This window comes from Protopterus annectens, chromosome 6.part1 (assembly GCF_019279795.1).
Source record: "Protopterus annectens isolate FY-2018-M chromosome 6.part1, PAN1.0, whole genome shotgun sequence".
Classification (NCBI taxonomy): Eukaryota; Metazoa; Chordata; order Ceratodontiformes; family Protopteridae; genus Protopterus; species Protopterus annectens.
The window spans coordinates 399604592-399618042 of record NC_056738.1 but is presented as its reverse complement, the minus strand read 5'-3'; the positions used below and the strand labels follow the sequence as shown (position 1 = coordinate 399618042).

General features: G+C 40.4%; 1 protein-coding gene across 1 annotated transcript in view; it reads left to right on the top strand.

The window, feature by feature from the left end:
* Positions 1–378: 378 nt before the first annotated feature.
* The window catches only part of PRDX5 (peroxiredoxin 5), a 255911-nt gene continuing 242838 nt past the window's right edge, over positions 379–13451 (top strand). The window contains exon 1 of the mRNA XM_044075811.1: positions 379–520. Within this exon, the coding sequence (XP_043931746.1) occupies positions 509–520 (12 nt within the window). The 5' untranslated portion in view covers positions 379–508. The remainder of the gene's footprint in view (positions 521–13451) is intronic.

Here is a 13451-nt window from a genome sequence, read left to right as displayed (position 1 = left end):
GCACACTATGGTACAGTTGAGAGGCACACAGTCGAATTTAATTGGGTCGTGCACGTATCACTGCATATGGTGCATTTACATATTTTGAGCATAGCGTCATATTCTTTAAGTGCACACTCCAAATTGTCTGATGTCCAGTAGTCTTAATGAAAAGAATCACATGAAAAACGGGTAGTTCGTTTTGAAACGGCTATTTGCATCTCGATTAAATTATTATGTTAAAACAAGACTGCTCGAATTCAATTTACCAGTCACTTCCATCGTAATAGTAATTTACAGATTAAGTACACACCCAGTCGGTCCCTAGGATTGTAGGGTTCTCATTTACTGTATCTCGGCAACGAGCAGGCCTAATAATAAGGGGCGAGGCAGCTGGATACCTCACAGTGGGTGGGGAATGCTTTCATTGCAACGCCTCCGTAAACAAAATCTGTTGCTCTACTTCCAAGCGGGCATTGAGTCGGTACTTTAACATTATTGAGCCTGATTTATACCATACTGCCCCACGATGCCCATTAAGGTAAGTGTTTCGTTTTCTCCATAATCAGAGGAATAAGCGTGTTAAAGCTGGTTAACTTCGCTGACTTTTGACTTGGCAGAGTTGTAAGTATCCCAGTTCTCTACTTTTAACTCCGCGCATGTGTCGGTTGGAAGATTTCAGACTTCTAGGAAATAATTGTTGAAGATAGGCATTTATTGGGCGTTTTATACTATGTATATATATATATATATATATATATATATATATATATATATATATATATATATATATATATGTATATGTGTGTGTGTGTGTGTATATGTATATATATATATATATATATATATAAAGAACAACTATTACCACAACACCTAACTTAATACAGAAACACTGCACGACATTTACTATCTGGGTTCTGAAATGCCATTTTGTGACAGTAAGTTAGGAGCGTGAATGTCAACAATTGTAATACTCCAGAGCAGTTAACGAAATAATAAAACTGTATATAGCTGGCAAAAAAGGCAACAATTACACGCCGCCCCCAAGAGTGTATCGGTAAAACATTTTACACACGCTTGGATCGTTGTCATTCTACTGGGTGTAGCTGTAATTGTGAAGGAAAGGTTGACAGACAGGATCAGACAGGAGTCTCTGTGGACTATGATGTTTGCCGATGACAATGTGATCTGTAGGGAGAGTAGGGAACAGATTAAGGATACCCTGGAGAGGTGGAGATAGGTTTGCCACCTTTTCAAATGCCCAAAGTGGGACATTTTTGGTGCAAATGTCAGATTTTGCAGGGTGAAACATACCCATGGCCAGTACAAAGAACGGAATGTCACTTTTTTGCCTAAATAAAAGTTTGTTCTTGTAGCATTTTAGTTGCTTATTCTGTTTCTTATAACCTTTAGGTGTTTCCGATACAGCATAACTGTTTTATGCAGCTATTACATAAAATATAAGAAATAATATTGTCCTAAAAATCTCAGGACATTGCCATTTTTACAATTTTTTTTGCAGGACGCAACTGCCCAAAGAGGGACTGTCCCTCACAAAGTGGGACAGGTGGTAACCCTAGGTGGAGATATGCTGTAGAGAGGAAAGGAATGAAAGTCAGCAGGACTAAGGCAGAGTATATATGTGTGAAGGATGCAGAGAGTAGAGTTGTCGAAGGGGGATGAAATGGTGTGATACTTGGATCAACAGTTTAGAGGAATGGTGAGAAGGGAAGGGAGGTGAAGAAGAGAGTACAGGCAGGGTGGAGTGGGTGGAGAAAAGTGTCAGGAGTGATTTGTGACAGACCGGTACCAGTAAGAGTGAAAAGGAAAGCCTACAAGAGGGTAGTGAGACCAGCTACGTTATATGGGTTGGAGACTGTGGCTTTGACAAAAAGGCAGGAGTCAGAGCTAGAGTTGACAGAGTTAAAGATGTTAAGATTTGCATTGGGTGTGACGTGGATGGACAGCATTTGGAATCAGTATATTAGAGGGGCAGCTCAGGTTGGATGGTTTGGAGACAAAGCCAGAGGGGCAAGATTGCGTTGGCTTGGACATGTTCTGAGGAGGGATGCTGGGTATATTGGGAAAAGGATGCTAAGGATGGAGCTGCCAGGTAACAGGAAAAGAGGAAAGCCTAAGATAAGGTTTATGGATGTGGTGAGAGAGAATATGCAGGTGGTTGGTGTGACAGAGAAAGGTGCAGAGGACAGGAAGAAATAGAAACAGATGATCCACTGTGACAACCCCTAACGGGAACACCCGAAAGAAGAAGTTGTAACTTTCAGACAACGAGTAGTTCAGTAATACAAACTGTTTGCTTTGGATGAGTATATTTATTTTGATGTTTTACTTTTTTAGTGATGCTTTTGCCACGGTGGTACAGCGGTAGCATTACCTCACAGCAAGAGGTTCTCCCGTTCGATTCTCGGCTTGGTTGGGAGTGCCTTCTATGTTGAGTCTGCATGTCCTCCCCGTGGTTGGGGAGCTTTGAAAGACATGCGTGCGTAAATGGGCGTGCCTTCGTTTAAGGTTGGGTGTCGAGCTGGCACTTCGGCATTTCATAAAAATCTACTGCCATCATTAGCGGACTGGAGTTCCACTGTGGCGACCCCTTACCGGGAAAAAGCCAAAAGGCAGAAAACAACAACTTTTTTAGTGATGCTTTTATAAGTTTTGATATTTTTTGTGACTTTCTTCCATTAGTTGCAGATTGCAGAACTGTGACATTGGTACTTCCATTTTCTCCTTTGAGATGCGAATTTAAAGGTCGTCTTTGAGAAAATGTGAGGTTTGGTACTATGGGTTAGTGTTTTACTAGCCCTTTTATTATTTTATTTGTTGAACTTACTTGGATTGCTGGAAGTCTGGGCAGAAAGATCCAATGTGTAAAGGATTGAATTTGTGAGGTAGGCGTCATGCAACATTCCCACTTCTGATATTGTAATAAGAAATGGACAGAAATGGACACAAGGCTGTGTGAATTTTTCCAAACTGGATATGCAGTTATTTTTTTTTTTGGGGGGGGTGATTTTCCTGCCACACACACACGCATACACACATGCACAACAGGCTAGTCACTTTTTCTCTGTGATACTCGAGTACAGCATGGCTGTGCCTACCTGGATTTTTTAAAACAACACACAAAAAATGACTACTGATGTAGTAAGTTAACTTTAGTCAAATAACTCCTGGCACCGTGGCTTCTCGCACTGTAGCTGAGTCCATGGAACAATTACTACACAAATATTAATTGTAGTACACCCCAATTTAAATCATTATCCACCGCATTTGGAATTAATCATATTAAAGTTTAAGATGAGCTCTTCCAAGTAACATAGTTTCCAGATCACCCCCTTTCAACAAGTTTGGACTGAGTATTGACCTTTAATGAATCTTCCATGGAAGTGTAGAGCAACTTGCACAGTACACAGACATTGCACAGCTATAGTATTAGTCATAGTATTAGTCAGGATAGTCATTCTAATGTCACTGGAAGGCTCTTTTTTCCTTAGTCTAAAATTACTTTATACCTGATGTTCACAGTAAGACGTTGTCCTGTTCGAATCTCAGCTAGAGCATCTTCTCTGTGTGGAGACATGCATGAATGGACGTACCAAGATTGTGCGTCAGAGCTGGCAGCTCGGCACGTAAAAATCTGCTGCCAATCATTAGCAGACCGGAGCTCTGCTGTGGTGACCCCTAACTGGGAAAAGCCGAAAGATACAACAACATACCTGATGTTCATTGCAATAATAACACATAGCATTAACCACCCCTTTGGTATGGCAAGCAAATTTCATTGTTATTTACAATCTTTCCATTTATTGTTATTCCCTTGTAATTATTTTTTGTAGGACAAACCACATTTCTACCACAAGAGACTGTTCCTTTAGAAAAATTGTCCAGATTAAACAGTTAAAGAAAAGATACCGACAGTCAACCTATCTGCTGTACTTCTGTCTTTATTGTAGGAAAACAAATCCGGTATGGTTGGAAATAATATTTTTTAAGATGTGGTGTCAGTAACTTAATAGGCAGCACACTTAATGCCAAGAAATGTGTAGTTATTCCTTTGAGAAAAAACATGTACCCGTGAATTACCACATAGGTAGCAGTACACTAAACACCGAAAGTGTGATAGGAGACTTAGGGACACAGGTGGACGGTGGTCTCACCTTTGACAACCACATTGCCACAACAATCAGGAAATCCTTCTATGTGGCACACGGTGGTGGTGCTGTGGTAGCGTTGTCGCCTCATAGCAAGACGTTGTTCTGTTCGATTGTCAGCTAGAGCGTCTTCTGTGTGGAGGCATACGTGAATGGGGCGTGCCTTCGTTGATGGTTGTGCGTCTGGGGTGGTAACCCAGTACGTAAAAATCCACTACCAATCATTAGCGGACCGGAGTCCGCTGTGGCGACCCCTAACCGGGAAAAGCCGAAAGACACAAACTTCTATGTGGCACACCTCATCACTAAGGGCTTTTCATCCAGAAAAAAGGAGGTCATTGTCCCACTGTACTCATCCCTCATTAGACCTATTATAGAATACACTGCCCTGTTTGGTATGTATCTCTCAAGACCTCTGCAACAACTGGAAAGGCCGCAGAAATACTTCACTAAAAGAATCACAGGCCTAAAGCAGATGCCCTATGCTGACCATGTAAAAAAACTCACCTATACTCTGTCGCATATCGTCTGTTAAGAGGCGATCTTTTCTTAACATACAAGGCCATGTCAAACCCTGAGCTGTTGGACATGCTACACTTAAAGAAATCGCAATCCCTCACGCTCCAGGGATCTAAACCTTGTCATCACAGTGAACAAAACATGCTGGAGGGATAGGTTCCTGACTCAGACTCCCCAGACTCTGGAATAGACTGCCCATACATGTCCAGCAGAGCGCTTCTTTGGCCCTCTTCAAAAGGAACCTTGATGATTTGGATGGGAGATAGGAAATTCACCCCGGGGATCACGTCACTCGCCCTGCTAGACAGGGGTCCAGGGAAGTAAATACTGTGGGAAGAAATAGCCAGGAAATTGTTATGGCTAGGATTGTATAGGCCCTAGGGCCGATAGCCTAGTACCACCCTATGAACCTTAGAGTTCTTGGTCGTTAACTTTCTGTTTTTTGTTGCTTTGCCAACTGTTGGTCTGTATTCACTTTCTTTACTGGTTCATTTCCTTTTTTGTGGGGGTTTATGCTTTCACTTTCATCAGCAAGTACTTGTTTTTAGCTTTTGGGTGCCTTTTACATTCTGGATCAGGTAATGTACTTGAATTTGAGTTTTTAGTGCTTTTATTACTGAAAGGTATGTTTGTTTTATGTTACAATTCTTGACTTCTGTTTTTGTTTCTTTAGTAAAATTACCTTTTTTATTTAGATTTCATAATGTATTTCAGGTGGGATGAGCGTGCTTCTGGTGTTTGGTGTTTTTTTTAAATAAATTTACAGTTTCTTTTGTTTGTTTTTTGGAGTATTTCTGTGTTGATGGTTTTCCTTTGCTAAATGAATTCACAAGATGGTGACATTTCAGGGATTTTGAAGTTGTTGAGGGAGAAGGGATCTTCATTTTCTCCTATTTGGTGGAATTGACTTGATGCACAGGCAACTAGAAATCTGATTGGTTAGTGCTCCTTGCCAACCAGCCAGATTATACCATGGTTTATGTAAGATTAACTATGCAATTAAAACTTTATCATTAAAAATGTGCATCTTATGTAAAGATTATGCAGTGAAAACTCATACTTATTCAAATATGCTTGTTGGCTGGAGAGAATAATCAGCATACCTGTTGTAAATCCCATATCATCAATTTGAACAAGTTCTGGCTGTTGCAGCTGTTAAAAGCAAATAGTTGCAGTCGCCATGTTTTCTGATGCATAAAACTGAAAAGTTAAATCTATTAGAAGGGTAGAAGACACAACCTACCGTCCATAGAGACAAACATAATAAAAATAAAGAGGTCAAGTTCCAAAATGTTGATTTCCCTTTTTTTGCCAGAATATCAGAAATGTGCTAGCATCCTCGCATCCTAAATCCCTTTTAAAAATGTGGCATAATGTGCATTTAATCTAGTGTACTGTGCAGGCATCAGCACATACATGTCCAGTGTTTGCAGTATACCAGAAAGCCACCCCCGGTCATGGATGATACCAGAAAAGGACTTTCTAATCAAATTCATACATGCAGTACTATTATTAAAATGTAAGTGAAGTATTTATTTTTAATATGGTACTGTATAATAAAATAATTGACAGCTGAATGCGGGTAATGCTGGTTTACTCATGACTAGTTTACTAATTTGATAACTTGGGCTCCTTCCTCTTGATCAAATCATACCAAACATGGATTCAACCCAGGATACATCCAGTTGTGGATTATTGCTAAAATCAGGTATTTTTATTGGTTAACTGATGTTCCAGTGGAATATTATTTTGTTATAACTCTTACTAGAATGTTAATTCCATACTGTTAAAAAAAAAAAACAGATTGCTCCCATTATAAGCAAATCAGTCTCTGTTTTTTTTTTTTTTTTGTTAAATAGCTGTTATTAGCATATTACTTAAGTTACTTTCCTCTTTTTTTCTGTCTTTAAGCAAAAGCCACTACTGGCTACAGTTGGCTTATCTGACAAGAAATGATGTTCTTCATCTGAAATGCAGTTTCCTGTTGGCATTTACCTATCCTTCCCACTTCTGCAACATGCATTTTTAATCTAAACATGCATGAATTTGTCCTTAAAGGGAAAAAGAGTAAAAAAGCTGCCACCCCCTTTTTTCACAGCATGTTGTATTCTGAAAAGATAACACAAACTGCATGGTACACTGGGTGGGTAATGGTATGAGTCCGAGCTTTAGCAAGGCAGTTATTGAGCATATACATTTTGTGCCCCACAGTTGTCTCTAAGTGATCACAATTGACAGCTTGTAAATTATCATATTGTTTTTAAGGTAGCAGTAAGTTATTATGTAGAAGCTTAATAATTCATTAAAAGAAAAGAACATTTTGACTGTTTACAAGCTGTCAGTCTAACACCCTTTACAAAGTTTGCACATGGGACAGCTACCTCCTGTGTAAGCTCCTTCTTATGGTTCCTATAGGATATGCTCCCTCCAGAGTAAATTTTAACCTTAACATTTTCTGATAAATCTCTCCATAATTCACCTGCTGTCATGGATTATTACTTGTGTATACAGTCATTGGAGTATTTATTATAAGGCATATTGGCAGATAAACATAAACCATACATCTTAAAACTACAGCCTCATAACTAAGTATCATAGCTGTATTTGATAAAAATCTGCTGCTGAGATTGAAATATCACAGGCCATTTTGACCCAGGGGAGCCCAATAGCTGTATGACAACTGTTTTCATGAGTGCTGATACCAGTCCTGAAAACCACTTTCAGAATTAAAGGACTTTGCATTTTTCTCTACTTTTGTGTGACAGCAGAGTTGGTATATCTAAGATTGTGGGGTATGGAGGCATCCAAATGGAGTGGCACAGAGGGGTTTGCCACCCTGGGGGAAAAACTTACTTTGAGGTTTGCTGAAAATAGTTTTCATCGCTGTATCACCACTTGCTGAAATTTCTTTGAGACAGCAAGAATCTTCAGTTTGGCATGATTTTCAAATGCAAAAAAAAACAAAAAACAACTTAACCAAAACAGACAACTGAAAGCTTGGAATGTAGCACAAGAAGAACATTTAAGTGTACCTGTTAAACAAAAGGAAAAAGTTTAAAATACATATGTTGTATTCTAAATTCAGAGAGACTGAAGCCTGTTAAAGTAAAAGTTAGGTAAAATTTGCAAATGCAAATGCTAAAAAAAAAAAACAATAACTGCCTGGGATAACTAGGCCTCTAAGAAAGCAGTTCATGCAAAATGTAGTTTGAGAATGAAGCTGTGAACAAGAAAAGGGTTTAGAAATGCTGAAAGAGTTAACTACAGAAGCAACAGTTTTAAATTACTGTATAGTGTAAAAAATAGGTGGCAAGTAGATGTCAGGTAGAATAGTACAGGAGTTGCAAATCTACAAAAATAGTATGCTTGCCTGTGGGTTAATAGTATTTACAGATGCATACAATAGAAATGCTCTGATAGAAAAGGAATTGTTAGCAAACTTGTGTGGATGTGAATGATTCCATGAATGTGTTTGTGGCAAAGATCAATTGGAAATAGACCATACACTTTTGCAAAACATATTCAAAAAGTCTTTGTACAAGACTTCTGCAAGATTACAGATGTTATTTAATCTACAGCACATATGAAAGTGTAATACAGTAAATAACCAGTTGTAAATTAACTTGTTTTTCGTCACTATTGTTAGCCGACTTCCACCTAGTGTGTTTAGTATCTGGACTATTTGTGTCTTCTGCCAACAAATTATTTTGTTGTAAAAACAATGGCCTTAGCTTGGTCCCATGACATAGGGGTCTGAAGCTTTGATTGCAACACAGATGACCCATGTTTGATTAGTGGCATGGGTACTGTTTTTGGCTCACCCATTCCCGGGACTGCAAGGGGCTCTGGCTTATTACATGAGACTTAGTGAGGAGCATAAGATGTTACACCTGTGAAAATGAGTCTGCTGAGCACATGCTGCACAGCAGTGTACTGTGTGGTAGTTTGCCTACTTCCTGAGTGAACAGTGATATGTGAAGCTGAAGGGAGCTTGCTATTTGGGAATGAGTAGATTGGTTGCTGTGCTGGACTTGAATGATAGCCAACACCCTACCTCCTTATTGTCACCAGAGGAGGAATGAATGAGGTGATTGGGCTCCTGGTGCAGGAGTCATTGGGTCATGAGATAGGGATATCTCTCATCCTAGATGGAACAAATAGCCCAAATGGGTACAGACAGGGGAGCCATCATGTAGGTCCATTGGAGGTAGGGGATCAGGGGAGGGGGAAAATTTACTTTGAAATTCTTGTATAATAAGTATAAATGGACTAAGAAGATTACATTTGAATGGCTGTTATTTTGTAATACAAATTCTGTTCTGCCATTTAGGTTATGCCTGTCAGGACAAATATTCATGTTGATTATTGTGCCATTTTGGCATAGTACATTTGATTTCCCTTCATTCTGAATTTCACAGCTGTTATTTTCTAAAATAACTTGCACAAATGGGCTGGGCTTGCAGACAGTATGCTAGGTCTAACTTGGTCTATATGCGTACATTATATTATTGAGCAAAGGCCCACGTATAAGGCCAGGGAGCAGTTTGAGAAGCCTTTTACTACACTGAGAGTTTTAACACAAGTACATTATCCTGGGTGCATGCACATATTGACACATGCACAGCAGTACTTGAACAATACAAACTCCATGCAGCTTGCACAATTGAAAGTGATGAGAGGGAGGATTTCATTCATCCTTTCTTCTAGAAACTGTGGCACTTACTTGGTGGAACTATAAATCCGTGAGGTGTATACTTGGAGGGCAGAGACAGTCAAAATGGACAAGCATTCCCCTGCCAAAGCAGTTGCACTGGGTTCAATGAATATTCACTGCTCCTGTTCACCCTGACCTCAGTTCAATAACTGAGAGCCCCAAATTGACCCATCCCTTCCATTTTTTTCCTCTATGTATCTTCCACGCATTACCCAAACTAATGACTGAAGCCAGAAGCATGGCCTCAAACTGAATGTCAAGAAATGCATCATTATCCCCCTTGGGGAAAATGGCATCTCCACTAATTATCACATTAATAACAACGTACCACCATGTTGCTTCCATTGTACGGAAGGCTTTCTACACGGCCCACCTCATAAATAACAGTAATTCATCCAGGAACAAAGAGGTCATAACATCCCTGTACTCCTTATCAGACCCATTACCAAGTACAATGCCCACTTCGGCATGTGCCTTGCCAGGCACATGCAGCAGTTGGAGAGACCACAGAGGTTCCTGACCAGGAAAATCCAGGCTCTCAAAGACCTGTCCTATACAAATAGGCTAAAAGCCCTCTCTCTCTACTCAGTCTCATACAGACTGCTCAGAGGTGACCTGTGTCTGGCATACAAGGCCATCTCAGACCCAACCTTGATGGAGTTGCTGCATGTCCACAACACAAACTCCACTGGAGCAACCCGCACAAGGCCTTAACCTGGTCTGTGACATTAATAAAACTTGTTGGGATAGATTTGTGTCCCAAGACTCCTCCATCTGTGGAATAGACTCCCTGTCCATGTCAAGAGGAGTACCTCTCTAGCCATCTGTGGAATAGACTCCCTGTCCATGTCAAGAGGAGTACCTCTCTAGCCATCTTTAAAAGGAGCCTGGATGACTGGATGGGAAACAGAAAATACATCCCTGGAATCCCACCTGTGTCCCTGCTGGACAGGGGAAACAGGTGCTGACTTTGAGGGAACATGGGCAAAATTCTTGGCTAGGCCTATAAGGGCCTCTGGGCCAATAGCCTAGTGTCATCCTATTAACCTATGAACCTATTCCTGTGGGGTGGTGTTTTTCCTGAAAGGGAGAAGAACATTGCATGTGGGTCAGTGGAAAACAGAGTGAGGAAGCTAGATGGTGGTCTAGGCATGTGAAGATTTTCCGCCTTTACTGCATAGCTCACTAGATGTGTGGCAAGCAGTGTCATCAGTAGTAGGGTACTTCCCGAGAGAGGATAGCAGGATAGTAGCTTGCTTTCTCCTCTTCCCTCCAGCAGATTCTTGGATATGTGGGCACTAATTAAGCTCCATTCTGTTTTGGAGCAAGTGGGCAATCTTGCACCCATGCCAGAATCCTGTATCATCTACAGAAATAAGCAATGAACAAGGTTTAGACTGTAGGTGAGCAGTGGAGGGAGGTCTTTTTGCATAGAATTGGTTTCTCTATATAAACTGTCTCACAGAACAATGACTTACAACGCAACCCATTTAGGAGTATGTTTGTGGAATGGTTATTCATCCATGTTTGGCTAGTGCTCCTGAATCATGCATATGCATACTGCCAGTTCTAGCCACAAGAGTGCAGTTTTCATTATCTCCTTCTCATGATCACACGTGTGCATGTGCACTCACACACATCACTGTTGCTTATCTATTAACATTGCTTGCTGACTGTCCTGTGGATTTCTTAGTCTTCGTTCCGTTTTTTAAAGGTTCTTAGGTTCTTTCTTGATTTTTGTTTTCAGTTCCACATGACCCATCTAACCACCCAGGGTGCTTAGTGGACGTTTCTTTCTCTGCACCACTTGTCCTGCAGTGGAGGGGGTGACGGTTGTCAAGCAGAAGAGTGTTGTTTGACTTCTTGGGCAGTTGAAACTTTCCTATTGCTGTAAGTCACTCATGCTGAAACTGTGTGCATGAGTATGCAGTACCCAGTATTAGCCTTGCATGCATCTGCATGCGTAATTTCTCTGGATGTAGCATCCTAACCCTCTAGCATTCTTTTTCCAGGGTTAGCTTGCTGTTCTACACTAGACGATGCTTGAGGAACAAGGTAAACCCACTCCCTCACTCTGAAGTAGGAGACTAGGTTGTCATTTTGGCAGTCCTAACCCTCTGTGTAGACATCTAGCCCCAGTTTGCTAAATGAACCTGTGATTCTGGTGTTTCTGTAATGCCCAACAAATGTATCTATGGATCCAACAATTTGATGAGTATTTTGCTTTACAATTTGATGAGTATTTTGCTTTCGTCTTCTGCATATATCCTTAGTAGTAGTATGTAAGTTAAGGAAATTTTCAGAACAGCACAACAGTGCAGTGATTAACATAACTGCTGTATAATTCTTGTTTCTGTGATTGAGATTCCAGCTTGGGTGCCTTCTGTGTAGAATTTGCATGTCCTTTGTTTATCTATGTGGATTTTCCTACTTGAAGTGGTGTCTTCCTACATGTTGAAGATAAGAAAATAAGTGACTTGGCTGTGAGTAAGTGAATTGTGTGTGTGTGTGTGTGTGTGTGTGTTCCTGTCCAGGATTGCTTTGTGCCCAGTTGCTCACCGCTTCTTGATGTGGTCTCTTGTTCCCCAACCCTGAAATGGATAAAGCTGGTTTTGAAAATTGATGGATGGTATTATATTTCTCTAAGTCAGCATTTCTCAGGTTCATGTTAGAACATTAGATGTTTTTCATTCTCATTGCTGCAGTATGGGTAGTGTCATCTGGCCAGTTTGCCACAGCTCAAACCCCCCCTACTCTTTCTGGTTACTTATAGGCTGCACCCTTTTTGGAGGGAAGTACATAATCAACCAGAGGGGAAGTACATAATCAACCAGAGGGGAAGTACATAATCAACCAGAGGGGAAGTACATAATCAACCAGAGGGGAAGTACATAATCAACCAGAGGGGAAGTACATTAGCAACCAGAGTGAAGAGGTAAATCTTCAGTATTTGACTGCCACCTCAAGGAGAAGCTTCTCTCTGGCTGTAGGAACAGCAGTCAGTCAAATGCTTTTTGCCTAAGAGATAAGACCCCATTTGGGGACTCCTTCCTCTTCTAAATATGTTTCATTGAAAATTTGAGGTATTTTTTTCTGATCTATCTTAAGACTTTTTGCAGTATTCCACCGTAAGAATACTGACTTTTGTCAGAGATGTTTTGTACACGCTTCTGCAGTGTTTATTTGGCTTATTTTAAAATTTTGTCTGGAAAGCTCTGATTTTATGAAAATATTAAGTATTCATGCTGTGCTTTTACAGATGGAATGTGTATTTCGCTTGTGTTACTGTTTTTAATCAATTAGAATGTTTTCTCATTTCAGAAACAATAAACGTTCTCTTGATATTTCTGACTAAAAGTTCAAGGACTGGTGACATGAATTTCAGTGTATTGCTAGGGTTTCTGGTTTCTTTCTACATTCTAAAGATGATTGAGTGTTTTGGCTGAGAGTAAGTGAAGTTTGTGTGCGTTTGTGTGTGTGTTTGAGGATTCCTGTCTGGATTGCTTTGTGCCTTGTCCATTGCTTCCTGATGCGGCCTGTGGTTTCCCAAACCTGAAATGGATAAAGCATGTATTGAAAACTGAAGAATGATAATGTATTCTTCTAAATCAGCATGCCTGATGTTTATATTAGAACCCTTAGTTCCATTACATCAACACTCAAAACATGGTAAATTGAACATTCTTCTTCTTTCGGCTGCTCCCGTTAGGGGACGCCACAGCAGATCAACTGTTTCCATTTCTTCCTGTCCTCTGTCACACCAACCACCTGCATGTCCTCTCTCACCCCATCCATAAACCTTATTTTAGGCCTTCCTCTTTTCCTGTTACCTGGCAGCTTCATCCTTAGCATATTTCTTCCCAATATACTCTGCATCCCTCCTCAGCACATGTGCAAACCAATGTAATCTTACCTCTCTGGCTTTGTCTCCAAACCTTCCAACCTGGGCTGACCCTCTAATATACTTATTCCTAATCCTGTCCATCCTCATCACATGCAGTGCAAATCTTAACATCTTCAACTCTGCCATGTCAAGCTTTGACTCCTGCTTTTTTGTTAATGCACTGTCT